The sequence below is a fragment of the Sapajus apella genome, unplaced genomic scaffold, assembly GCF_009761245.1.
Source record: "Sapajus apella isolate SASKATOON/1434 unplaced genomic scaffold, GSC_monkey_1.0 scaffold74, whole genome shotgun sequence".
Lineage (NCBI taxonomy): Eukaryota > Metazoa > Chordata > Mammalia > Primates > Cebidae > Sapajus > Sapajus apella.
Window position 1 is genome coordinate 5,086,758 of NW_022437014.1, and position 14,381 is coordinate 5,101,138.

The 14,381-nt window shown below is 45.5% G+C and overlaps 1 protein-coding gene across 1 annotated transcript in view; it reads right to left on the reverse strand.

Annotated features, from left to right (window-relative positions):
* Nucleotides 1–12,141, reverse strand: part of GCH1 (GTP cyclohydrolase 1) — a 50,805-nt gene extending 38,664 nt beyond the window's left edge. Inside the window, exon 1 of the mRNA XM_032251121.1 lies at nucleotides 11,584–12,141. Coding sequence (XP_032107012.1) covers nucleotides 11,584–11,926 — 343 coding nt within the window. The 5' untranslated portion in view covers nucleotides 11,927–12,141. The remainder of the gene's footprint in view (nucleotides 1–11,583) is intronic.
* Nucleotides 12,142–14,381: the final 2,240 nt, after the last annotated feature.

Genomic DNA, 14,381 nt, shown 5'->3' on the forward strand with positions numbered 1-14,381 from the left:
GGAAATTTAGAATTAGATCAGTGAACAGAATTTCCAACACACTCAATATGAAGCTGAAAGATGCACACCTCCTTTTTATAAACTACTTCACTTGTAAATGGCCTCAGCCCTCAAAAAGCTGTGTTTACTGTGGTGGAGGAGGGGTAAAAGAGAAGAGATGTTACCAAAATTTAAGGACACCGCAGCATGAGATAAGCATGGCCTCCAAGGAAGCAAAGCCTGACAGCACTAACAGCTGGAGGCCGTCAGCAAAATTCCTTGAAGCCTAAGGGCAGATTGTTTGCAATGGGCCATCAGAGAGGCACACCTCCAGGGCCCTCCATGGCATACAAGATTATGGGGTCAGTAAGAGGGGTATAATCTACTGCAACACTCCCTTAAAGTCAACTGAGCTAAAGCCTCTCATCCAAAGTCCAGGCCTGTATAGCCCTTCATTGCTGCTAATGAACACCAAACCACAAATGCATAGATCACATCAGCATAATTATATTTTAAGCTATTTTAGTGAGGGATTCCTTGTTTGGGATGTTTGCCAAGAGCCTCTGTTGAACTCAGCTCTGATTCCTACTTAGCACAAATAAAAACGAATGTGTGATATATAAAACACATCACACTTCACAGCAAGAGTCATGGCCTCTTGGGACTGCATGTCACAAACATTTGGACCAATTGGACCTCGAAAAATTCACCTGGAACTCAGCCACAGCCAGTTTCCTAACCTAAACCTGGCTGCTTGTTCACAAGCAACAGGTGTTGATAAACAGAGGTAGGCAGCCACCTCCCACGCTTGCCAACCAAAAATAAAAAGGATCCTCGAAAAATTCACCTGGAACTCAGCCACAGCCAGTTTCCTAACCTAAACCTGGCTGCCTGTTCACAAGCAGCAGGTGTTGATAAACAGAGGTAGGCAGCCACCTCCCCACGCTTGCCAACCAAAAATAAAAAGGACAGTAAGATAAATTAGAGGAGGAGGGCAGATAATAAAGGCCAAACATTATAAAAGGACAAACCTCAGGACCTTCGCCTGGGTTTCCAACCCCAGTGAGACAATGAGACAGAGTGGTTTCTCAGGATTAACTGTGCACTAAACTACACACTAAACTAAAATGCTAACCTGCCTGTGTGAGGAAATGTGATGAAAGATAAGAAAAAAAATGCCAAAAATGTAGCAAGAGGCTACAACGCAACAAAACCTCTCAGCAATGGTGAGGAAAGACAACAGAAAATCGGTGAAGTATTTTTTGCAAGGAAAAAACTTACTCGATTTTCGAGAAATCACTTTGGCATGAATGAATCAGAGCAGGACAAGCTAGGAGGCAAGGCGGCCAGTTGTTATTGTAGGACAAGTGTGGTGGCTCATGCCTGTAATCCCAGCACTTCGGGGAGGCCAAGGAGGTCAGCAGTTCAAGGCTAGCCTAGCCAACATGGTGAAACCCCGTCTCTACTAAAAATACAAAAATTAGTGGAGTGTGGTGATTGGCACCTGTCATCCCAGCTACTCAGGAGGCTGAGGCAGGCAAATCGCTTGAACCCAGAGGGCAGAGGTTGCAGTGAGCCAAGACGGTGCCAATTCACTTCAGCCTGGATAGAAGAGTAAACTCCATCTCAAAAAAAAAAAAAAGAAAAAATGTTTTTTAATGTGAATGAACCCTGAAGACATTTTGCCAAGTAAAATAAGCCAGACATGAAGGACAAACATTGTACGTTTCTAGCCGCATGCAGTGGCTCATGCCTGTAATCTCAGCACTCTAGGAGGCCGATGCGGGCAAGTCACTTAAGGTCTAGAGTTTGAGACCAGCCTGAGCAACATGGTGAAACCCTGTCTCTGCTAAAAATATAAAAACTAGCCAGGTTAGGTGGTGGGTACCTGTAATCCCAGCTATTCAGAAGGCTGAGGCAGGAAAATCACTTGAACCTGGGAGGCGGAGGTTTCAGTGAGCCAAGATCGCGCCACTGCACTCCAGCCTGGATGATACAGCAAGTCTGTCTCTCTCAATAAATAAATACTGCTACTAATGGGCTCCAACAGACTAAAATTCTAGTAAGTGAATGTCCTCTGGGCCTTGAATTTAACAGATTTACCTTGGTTCAGATACTCTTTGCGTAACCCAATCCATATTATCCCCTGATCTAATTACTACAGACTCTAGCAAATTTGTAACCATAGGAAACATATTTGTTGGCATAACCTGGAACTGAGAATTGTTCACATAATCCAGGATTCATCATCTGGGATCCAATGATTCGACAGTTGCCCTCTCCTGGTAAGTTTTAACACTGCAGTCTGCTCAACCAAATACTAGACTCGAATTACAGTCCTCATATAGAAATCACTGTCAAATGAGTCAGGTGGGGAATGCCCAGGCATAGAAGAGTTTCTAAAGGTGAACACAGCAAACAGCAGAGAAAATACAAAAGCGGGGATAGGTGGGCAAGAGGGGAGAAAGGATTCAAATAAATTACTAAAATATTATTACTAAAATTAAATTGAATGTCAGAGATTACAATGATTCTCATATTCTATCATCCTCTCAGCTCCACCACTTTGAAGATACGGTCTTGGGAAAGTTTTCTTTGTGCCCCAGTTTCCTCATCTAAAAAACGGGAATGATATTGTCTACCCCATCATGCTACTGTGTAGATCAAATGAGGTACACATATAAAAACTCGGTGTTTAGCACAAAGTCAGCAATCAGCAGTATTTCTTACTCAGACATTAGCTGGTGTAAGCATTGCTTCACCCATTCATGCTCCCATCTCCTAGCACTGGGCAAGTTCTTATGCCAAGCGCTCTCACTAAGCTGTGTTTTCGTTTATCATCACATTCTTCAGTCTTACAATACATTTCTACTTCATGTGATTCTATCTGCTAGGCTGTAAGTTCCATGAAGGCAGGAACTATACCTGGTTTTGCTCATCCTGCATTCCCAGCATTCAGGGAAGTGCCTGGTACTTGATGGTAAATGAAACTGTACTAAGATTCCTAGTAATTTTTCTGAATAAAAGTATTTAGGACTAATACAGGTTGAATTGTGCCACCACCAAAAAAGATATATTGAAGTCCTAAACCCCAGGTATCTTAGCATGTGAATTTATTTGGAAATAGGATTGTTGCAGATGTAATTAGCTAAACTAACACAGGCATACTGGAGTAAAGTGGACCCTCCCTCATACGACAGACATCGTTATAAGACAAAACAAAAGTGTGCACGCTGACAGAGGCAGACACTGGACTGGCGCAGCTGCAAACCAAGGAGCACCATCAACTGATGGCCACCACCAGAAGCTAGGAAGAGGCAAGGATGGCCTCCCCCACTACAGGTTTGGAAAGAGTATGGTTCTGCTGACCTCTTGATTTTCGCTTTAGTCTCTAGAACTGTGAAACTGTTTATTTCTGTCCCTTAAGTCACCTAGTTTGTGGTAGTGTGTGATAGCAGCCCTGGGAAGCTAGTATAGGTACCAATCTGATGGCTTTGTCTGTTATTGTGAAGTTATGTATATTGATTTTTCCTCCGGTGTCAGAAAAACTGTTTACAGATAATCCTTTTTTTTGAGACGGAGTTTCGTTCTTGTTGCCCAGGCTGGAATGAAATGGTGCGCTCTCAACTAACCGTAACCTCCGCCTCCTGGGTTCAAGCGATTCTCCTGCCTCAGCCTCCTGAGTACCTGGGATTACAGGCATGCGCCATCACACTCAGCTAATTTGTATTTTTAGTAGAGACGGGGTTTCTCCACATTAGTCAGGCTGGTTTCGAACTCCCGACCTCAGGTGATCCGCCCATCTTGGCCTCCCAAAGAGCTGGGATTACAGGCTTGAGCCACCACGTCCAGCCTTAGATAACCTATTTTTAAAATAAACTATTAGGATTGGCTTTTTCTCCTTCTTTCTCAGTAACTTCTTAACTGTTTCATTCCACTTAGACATGTCCAAAATTCTAATCATAGAATATTTCAAGTGCCTTGTTATTTTTTTCTTCTTTATTCACAGTGCTCTTTCTGGCAACAAACAAAACTAAGTCCTATATAAGTGTTCATTAACAAACCAAACACAAAAATTATTAACGGATCAAAATTTGAGTGAGCTACACATCTAAAACAGTACCTCTTGATGATAAGATGAACATTGCTATAATATACTTTAAAACTTGGAACATAAACTCACCTTTCACCCATGATATAAGAGAGAACAGTAAATAACTTTTTGTTCCCCTTCACACCTTAGAAGTTGTTAAAATTCTTAGTTCACCACAGCAGTCTTAATAAATCAGAAGGATTTATGATTCAAAAAGAAAAAGCTTTTGTGACTGCTAGCACATTTCAGTATGAGATGTCTAAAATGCATTTTTGTATAAGCAAAGTATCTAACTGCCTCCCATTATCTTTAGCGAATAGACATAATCTTCCAGTGAAAATGGTTGAGGTGGGGATATGACTCACTGTCACTGTCTGTGCTTCCTCAGCCCTGACAGGCAAACAGTCAGTCACCTCCAATGCCATCTCCTCACGCTGGGTTATATACATGCTTCCCAACATTTTGAACTGTTAACATGATTTATGAAAACTGTCTTGGCAGACAAGCTAAAACATACTTTAACCAGAAATGTGACAGAGTCAAGACTCTTGCATGTTCCCATAAACTCACAAAGAAAACAACTGATGGAACAAGTCATATCCATTTAATCCTTGGTAGATAATGCTGTCTGAAAGGCTGTTCCCATTTATACCTGGAAGGGTCATTTACAGGGGCATGAAGATCAAGGCCCTCAGAGAATACTAGACTCTCCAATTAAACTAAGCATAGGTTCTGACTAAAAGAATAGTAGAAATACAGAAAAGGTACCTTACATAGAAAGGAGAACTCACCGAGATAAAACCTTGAATATGTAAGAGAAGTAGGATGTGGCCAAACTGAAATGGGATAGAAATATAACAAGATGAGCTGGTCTCCAAGGATCAGCCTGTGATGCTAGGCTCAAAGGACAGCCAGTTCCTGGGAGAGATAATAGCATCTCCTCTAGCCCTCCCTCCTAGCCCATGAGCTACAGTCTGTAGTGAACAATACTGGGAGACTTGTATAACCGCACACAGCCCTGTCACAGGTGACCACAGATTCTCCCATGGTAATGGACACACTGGAAAGCAGGGAAAATGTACACAGGCAACAGTCATGGAGAGATGCTGCAACGTACGGAAAACCGAACAAATTCCCCAGAATGCCAGGAATTTGCATCAATCCACACAAGAAGAACTGAGGGCGAAAAAAGGATTTTGAAGAATGTGAAATATCAACTTATTTTAAATTTTACAACACTGAAGTCAACATTACTAACCAGGAGTTAATATAGAGAATACAGATATATAAAAGATATAAAGTCCTGTATCTTGTTTACAAGCACAGAAAAGTGACTTTCAGAGCAGTATGTATGTTCCTATCCAAAAACAATATATAGTGGCCACCGACTCATGCTCTCTAAAGAAATAAATGGGATTGAGCAGAATTGTTTATAGACTTAAAGATGTGGGTTCCCACTCACTCCTATCTCCCACCAGTATCCGTCCTTCTCCCTGCCATCCAGGTTGCTCTAAGACCCAGACCACCACTATTTCAGGTTCATATCTTTAAGTTCAGCATCATTCTTGTTCTCACTACTCTGTCTTTTCTTTAATTATGTATCTCTTAAGAAAAAAAAAATAAGGCCGGGCGCGGTGGCTCAAGCCTGTAATCCCAGCACTTTGGGAGGCCGAGGCGGGTGGATCACGAGGTCAAGAGATCGAGATCATCCTGGTCAATGGTGAAACCCCGTCTCTACTAAAAATACAAAAAATTAACTGGGCATGGTGGCGCGTGCCTGTAATCCCAGCTACTCAGGAGGCTGAGGCAGGAGAATTGCCTGAACCTAGGAGGCGGAGGTTGCGGTGAGCCGAGATCGCGCCATTGCACTCCAGCCTGGGTAACAAGAGTGAAACTCTGTCTCAAAAAAAAAAAAAAAAAAAGAAAAAAAAAAGAAATACAAAGAAATTAACTCCTTAAGTGGATCCCCTAGGGACAGCCTTTCAAACTTTTGACTACCACCCACAGTAAGATACGCATTTACATCTGGAGCCAGAGCACACATAAAAAGTTATACCTATAAAACCTACACAGAAGTTCCTCAAAACATTTATCCTTACTACATTGATAGGCTGATCTTATCTATTCTACTCTACTTTTTCTTAATGCTGTTGATCCAACTCAGTTTGAAATACATAGGTAAGGTACAGATTCAGTTCTCTGTGTAGAAATACAAGGAAGTGGCTAAGAGTTCTGCAGTCAGACTCTCTAGGATTCAAATACCAGTTCTACTACTTGTGTCAACCTTTCTGCCTCAGTTTCCTTGTCATGGGGATAAAAGAAATGTTTACTTGAAAGTTGGAAGATTAACCAAGACCATCAACATAAAGCTTTTAACCGATTAAAAAGTACAGTCTAACAGGATGTTTTAGACTGGATAAATGAAAAATAAAAAGAGAAAATTACAAAGTACAGTCATTCATTGCTTACCAATGGGGATATATTCTGAGAAACACCTGAGAAATGCAGTTTCATATCACAAACATTGAAAGAAAAGAGTGCTTACTCTTACATAAACCTAGATGGGATAGCATACTGCACACCTAGGCTACATGGTATGGCCCATTGTTTCGAGGCTACACACCTATACAGCATATTACTGTACCAAATGCTGCTGGCAACTATAACACAATGCTTTTGTGTATTTTAAGATATCTAAGCTAGGTGTGGTGGCTCATGCCTGTAATCCCATCACTTTGGGAGGCTGAGAGAGGATCACTTGAGCCCAGGAGTTTGAGACCAGCCTGGGCAAAACAGTGAGACCCTGCCTCTATACTTAAAATACAAATAATAATCATTTTAGAAAGATACCTAAACATAGAAAAGGTACAGTAAAAATTTAGTATAAAAGACTTAAGATGGTATGTTTGTATAGGGCACTTACCATGAAAGGAGACTGAAGGACTGGAAGTTGCTCTGGGTGAGTCAGTGAATGCATGATAAGTGAATGTGAAGGCCTAGGACATGACTGTACACTACTGTAAACTTCATAAACACCATACACTTGGACTACACTAAACATAGAAAATATTTTCTTTCATCAATAATTTTAATTATTTAAAGCTTTGCTTATTTAAAACTTTCTCTTTTGTAGTAACACAGCTTAAAACAAAAACGCATTGTAGAGCTGTGCAAAAATATTTTATAAGCTTGTTCTAGAACTTTTTCTATTTTGAATTTTCTTAATTTTTATTAATTTATTTATTTTTTGAGACAGAGACTCACTCTGCCACCCAGGCTGCAGTGCAGTGATGCAGTCTCAGCTCAATGCAACCTCCGCCTCTGGGTTCAAGTGATTCTCCTCCTCAGCCTCCCAAGTAGCTATGACTACAGTTGTGCACCACTATGCCCAGACAATTTTTATATATTTAGTAGAGACGGGGTTTCAACATGTTGACCAAGCTAGTCCCTAAATCCTGACCTCAAGTAATCCATCCACCTTGGTCTCCCAAAGTACTGGTACTGGATTACAGGTATAAGCCACCATGCCCGGCCTAATTTTCTTAATTTTTAAATTTTGTTAAAAACTAAGACATGGGCTGGGCGCAGTAGCTCACGCCTGTAATCTCAGCACTTTGGGAGGCTAAGGCAGACAGATCACCTGAGGTCAGGAGTTTGAGATCAGCCGGGCCAACATGGTGAAACCTTGTCTCTACTAAAAATACAAAAATTAGCTGAGCGTGGTGGTGCACAATCCCAGCTACTCAGGAGACTGAGGCAGGATAATTGTTGAACCTGGGAGGCAGAGATTACAGTCAGCCAAGATCACACCACTGCACGTCAGCCTGGGTGACAGAGTGAGACTCCATCTCAAAAAACAAAAAACTAAGACATGGAGGAGAGAAGTGGGAAAAACTAAGACACAAATAAGCACATTAGTCTACGTCTACACAGGTCAGGATCACCAAGACATCACTAGACAATGGGAATTTTTCAATTCCACTGTAATCTTATAAACCACCTTCATACCTGTGGCCCATCACTGAATGAAACATCATGATGTAATGCATGACTATATTCAATTAATGGCTTATAATAATCTTAAATGGGCTGGGTATGGTGGCTCACACCTGTAATTCTAGTACTCTGGGAGGCCAAGGCAGGCAGATCCTTTGTGCACAGAAGTTCAAGACCAGGTTGGGCAACATGGCAAAAGCTCATCTCTACAAAAAATACAAAAATTAGCTGGTCATGGTGGTATATGCCTGTAGTCCCAGCTACTTAGGAGACTGAGACAGTAGGATCACTTGAGTTCAGCAGGCTGAGACTGCAGTGAGCCCAGATCGCACCACTGCACTCCAGCCTGGGCAGCAGAACCAGACCCTGTCTCAAAAAGATAAAAATAGTAATAATAGGTCAGGTGCGGTGGCTCACACCTATAATCCCAGCACTTTGGGAGTCTGAAGCAGGCGGATCACGAGGTCAGGAGATCGAGACCATCCTGGTCAACATGGGGAAACCCCGCCACTACTAAAAATACAAAAAATTAGCCAGGTGTTGTGGCACTGGTCCCAGCTATTCAACAGCTATTCCGAGGCAGGAGAATGGCTTGAACCCAGAGGCGGGGGTTGCAGTGAGCCGAGATCACACCACCACACTCCAGCCTGGGCAACAGAGCAAGACTTCATTTCAAAAAATAATAATAATCTTAAATGGTATGTTCCATGGACTTATTTCTGAGACAGGGTCTCCCCATGTTGCCCAGGCTGTTCTCCTGGGCAATAACTATCCTCCTGCCTCAGCCTCCCTAGTAGCTGGGACTGCAGGCGCGCCACAAAGCCTGTCTTTAAATTGTGGTAAAATACACATAAAATTTGTCATTTTAGCCGTCTTGAAGTGTACAATCCAGTGGCATTCACAATGCTGTGCAACTATCACCACTCTCTAGTTCCAGAACATTTTCATGACTCCAAAAGGAAGCTCCATATTCATTAAACACCTTGCCAGGCCATTAATATTTTATTTGTTTCAGAGTGTCTAATGTTGATTTCCTTTCTTTTTTTTTTTTTTATAGACGGGGTTTCACCATGTTGGTCAGGCTGGTCTTGAACTCCCGACCTCAGGTGATCCACCCGCCTTGGCCTCCAAAGTGCTTGGATTACAGGTGTGAGCCACCATACCCGGCCGATTTTCTTTTTTTCTGAGACAGAGTTTCTCTCGTGTTGCCCAGGCTGGAGTGCAATGGCACGATCTAGACTCTCTGTAACCTGTGCCTCCAGGGTTGAAGCGATTCTCCTCCCCCACTTCTCACCTGCCCCTGACAAATACTGATCTGCTTTTTGTCTCTACATCCATGGACTTTTTAAATAAGTTAACACTTGACCAGAACAGTTTTATTATTTTTTTTTTTTTAATTTTTTTGAGATGGAGTTTCACTCTGTTGCTCAGGCTGGAGCGCAGTGGTGCGATCTCAGCTCACTGCAACCTCCGCCTCCCTGGTTCAAGTTATTTTCTTGCCTCACTCTACCAAGTAGCTGGGATTACAGGTGCCTGCCACCATGCACAGCTAATTTTTTTTTTGTATTTTTAGTAGAGAGGGGGTTTTGCCATGTTGGCCAAGCTGGTCTCGAACTCCTGACCTCAGGTGATCCACCCGCCTCGACCTCCCAAAGTCCCGGAACTACAGGTGTGAGCCACCGAGCTCAGCTGACCAAAACAGTGTTCTAATGTGGAATAAAGTGTTCTTTGCAGTCATTAACCTTCTTTAGATCAATCTTTGCTCTGCTCCTGAGATAATTCTGCTTACCATTTCTCAAGTAAACCTGCGAGTCACTTTTGGTAATTCTGTGACCTGTCTCGTGGTCAGAAATCCCTCTCTGGGTAATTAGATCCATGATAGATTACAGAACACTGTCCTGTGAATACTCCTGCTGTGGAGTAGACTACTTTCTGTGTCTGCAAGGAGCAAAACGTGCAAGGCTTAAGAAGGTATTTCATTACATTGTGGAGTAGCGCGCGTGCGCGCGCGTTCTCTCTCTCTCTCTCACACACACACACACACACACAAATTTAAAGCCCTAGACCTCCAAAGAGCTGAATTCACAGAAAACTGAATGTTTATTCTTCAGTCTTTGCATTTTGAAACCGCTTCTGAAACCAAACTTTTGCAATTGAGAGGTAAAAAAACAAACAAACAAAAAAAACCTTTTGCAACCGAGAGGTAAAAAAGTGAACTTGGACACAGAATTTTAAGTCATTCTTGCTTTTAGAGTGTAACATCACTTCCTTTTGGGGCACCGCCCCTTACACATGCTGATTTCCCACCCTTCCTTTAGGGTGTGGAAGACTGGGCAAAAATAACTTTCTTTTTCCCAGGGTCTGTTTGGTGGAATCGCTTCATACTCCTTCAGAGAAATAACTGGGGCACGGAGCTTGCCTTTCCAGCTTACTGTTTTACTTTCAGAAACAGTGAATAGCAGAATGCTTCTTAGGCCAAAGAAATAAATGTCACCAAGATACACGCAATGTGCAGACTGGAAAATAATGTCTTTGGTCCCAGCTGTAGAAGCCAGACGTTTTATTTGTTTTAAATATAGACCAACATTGGTTCTCCAGTAAACAGGCAGCAAAGTCCCCATTTTCCACCCTCCATCACCCACCCTGCATCCTACCCACGCTGACTGCATCCCCACCCTCTGGGTGAAAGCCGACACGCCTCAGATGCTGACAGCACAGGGTCAACCCGGCTTTATTTTGGAATGGGAGAGTACGGAGATGCAACAGAGTCCCGGAACCCAGCGAGCCCTCAGAAACCCCGGAATAGCTTTACTGCTTTTTGCGAGGTTGGCGTGGGGGGCGGAAACAGGTTTCGGCAGCAAACTGGCCCAAGCAATCTCACACCTCAAACGCCGGGGAAGCTCGCGCTCAGAATTGTGCCTCATTTTGTAAATGCCCTGAGCTGGAGTAAACTCGAGGTGGACAAAAGAAAAGTACAACTCTCTTAAGACTGCGGTCCTCTGGCAATCAGTGAGAGTGCAGGTCCCGAGGATGCGGGGAAGGATCGCGCCGAGGCTTCAACCCAGATATACCCCTCGACAACCGGCTCTCAATAAGAAACTACCCAGGAAGCCGTCGCCTCAGCAAGTGCCCAGGTGATTCTTATCATGGGGAAGTTTGGAACCGCAGGTGCCGCCGAGAATCCCGCGCTGGGCGCTCCAGCGAGGGCTCCGGGCTCCAGTCCACGCCCGCCGGAGGTGCCCGAGAAGGGCTGAGCACTGGGAGCTGAAAGGGCCCCTGGAAGGCGGCTGCAGCGAGTCCCGGGGCGAAGAGCTCCCTGTCACCCAGGGCGCCCTCACAGTGTCCCATGCAGGGACTCGGTAGGGGGACGCGCTAGGGCGGGTTCGGAGGTGACAGCGCCCGGCTCGCTGCGCCAAGAGTGAGGCAACTCCGGAAACTTCCTGGAACCGGCGCGCATTTCCCGCAAGCACCGCCCCCGCCGCCTGTTAGCTGGAGCAGCCCGCGGGCGCACTGACCTGAGATGGTCTCCTGGTAGCCCTTGGTAAAGAACTGCATGGCCGTGGCCGCCCTCCAGGGAGTCTTGAGGAGCCCTTGACGCTGGGGGTTCTCGCCCAGCGAGCTCAGGATAGACGAGTAGGCAGCCGCCAGGTTGGGGAGGTTCAGCTCGTTATCCTCCTCGCTGCGGGGCCGCTCGCCCTTCCAGCCGTCCGCGGGCTGCGCGCTCTTGGCCTCGGGCCGCGAGGGCTTCTCCGCCGGCCTGCTGGGCCCTGGCCGCGCTGGATCCCGCTCGGGGAACCCATTGCTGCACCTGGCGCCCCGCGGCTTCTCCGCCGGCGCCCGCGCAGGGCCCTTCTCCATGGACCCGGCGCTGCCACTCGGGAAGGACCCTGGAGCGCTTCGAGGTCTGCGACTAAACTCCGCCGGCAGCCGCGGACAATGGGCTGTGGCCGGAGTCACCTGAGGAAGGTACGCGACCAGCCTAGGTCACGCTCCGAGCCGCCGGCAGCCACAGGCCGGGGCGCCCGGCCGCGCCTCCTTTTTATGGCCCGGCGGCTCAGCCGGCGCCGCGGGGCGCTCCCACTGGCCGCCGCCGCCTCGCGTCACGGCGCTCGCCCCGCCCCTCACCCGCCTTCCCCGGGGCCCCCAGCAGGGGTCTCGACTTCGTACAGGCCCGGAGGGGTTCGCAGGCGCTCGGAGTGAAGGAAAAGGGCGCCGGCCCGTAGGAACCGGCGGGACCCCTCCGTTTGTTGCGGAATAAGCCGAATCCGAAAAGAGGCAGGCGTCCAGTAGCTGAGACCTCGGTGGTAGCGACGCGGTCTGGGCGCCCGGTCGCCCCCTCTTCAGGTCAAGAGGGCGCTAGTCCGGTCCCCTCACCCTATGAAAGATCAGCAAACAGGTGCCTTGCCGAGGGAGAGACCGAGTTAAGCCACCGATAAGGAACCAACTCTTAACGCTTTCAAGGCAAGAGAATAATGTGACTTCAGACCCTTGCGTTTAGTTAAAAACGCACCTGCCACCTAGGGGCCAGGTGGCACCTCTGTCGGGGCAAGTGTCTCATCAAGTGGCCCTTATGTGGGTCCCTATATCTAGGAGGATAGTATTTATAGCTGCTAGAACTTTGATCCTGGAAAAACTGATTTGCAAACGAAGATAAAACTTTCACATAAAAGCCATTTGCGGCGGTGGCTCATGCCTGTAATCCCAGCGCCTGGGGAGACCGAGGCGGGAGGATCGCTAGAGACCAGGAGTTCCAGACCAGACTGGAAAACATAGCAAGACCTCGTCTCTTAAGACCCATCGCATGGACAGAGCAAAAGAGCCAAATCTCGCATAAAAAAACAAAAGACCCATCGCATTTTCTAGAAACGAATTTGTGCAGATTTGGTGCTCAATTATTTTACAGTTTCCATGCAAAGCTCCTTTCCCCAGATGTTGATACAAGTTGTGAAATGCTATTCACCAACTGAACTCTTAACCAGTGACATCTGCTGTAACTCTTTTTTCTGAGATTAAAAAATGGACCTTTTTACTCTCTTGAGGGATTATCTCATAATGCCAAGTGTGAGTTTGAAAACAGGTAACGAAAAATTTTTTTTCTTGAGTTGGAGTCTCACTCTGTTGCCCAGGCTGGAGTGCAGTGGTCCAGTCTCGGCTCACTGCAACCTCCACCTACTTACCGGGTTCAAGCGATTCTCCTGCCTTAGCCTCCGGAGTAGTTAGGATCATAGGCACATGCCACACCATACTGATTTTTGTATTTTTAGTGGAGATGCGGTTTCACCATGTTGGCCAGGTTGGTCATGAACTCCTGGCCTCAGGTGATTCAATTGCCTCATCCTCCCAAAGTTCTAGGATTATGGGTGTGAGCCACCTCGCCAGGCCATTAATATTTTATTTGTTTCAGAGTATCTAATGTTGATTTCCTTTTTTTTCTGAGACAGAGTTCCACTCTTGTTGCACAGGTTGGAGTGCAGTGGCACGATCTCGGCTCTCTGCAACCTCCGCCTCCTGGGTTCAAGTGATTCTCCTGCCTCAGCCTCTCAAATAGCTAGGATTACAGGCACCCGACACCATGCCCAGCTAATGTTTTCCGTTTTTAGGAGAGGTGGGGTTTTGCCATGTTGGTCAGGCTGGTCTTGAACTCCTGATCGCAGGTGATCTGCCTGCCTTGGCCTCCCAAAGTGCTGGGATTACAGGTGTGAGCCCCTGCCACCCAGCCTAATATAGATTTTCTGACATAGCAGCAGTTATTAATAGGCTTAGGATAAGACAAACAAATAGGGAAGCCCATGGAATTATTCTATACTAACAATGTAGCTTGGTCATTATAATTAGTAATTAGTATTTATGGGATGTCTGCTCCAGCCATAGGCCCGTTGGAAATATTCAGGAAAGAAATATGGACACTTCCTAGCCTTGTAGGCACCTTTAGTCTAAAATGGAAGGCATATTCATGTCAGTGGGGTTTATTTATTTTTAAATTTTAATCTATTTATTTAAGAGTGGGTTATGAAACTGGCTAATTTTTCTATTTTTGGTAGAGATAGGGTTTCACCATGTTGCCAAGGCTGGTTTCGAACTCCAGGGCTCAAGAGATCCACTCATCTTCGCCTCCCAAAATGCTGGGATTATAGGCCTGAGCCACTGTACCCAGCCCAGTGGGGTTTTTAAATATGGAATATGAACACCCTTTGGAAAGCCTCCTTGTCATTCTCCTCTTTGGTAAAAATTTTTTATTGTAGGGGTTTTTTTTCGGGGTGGGGTTCTGCAACATTTTTTTCCCCTAACTGTAGTGCCCACTGTCTGCTGATAC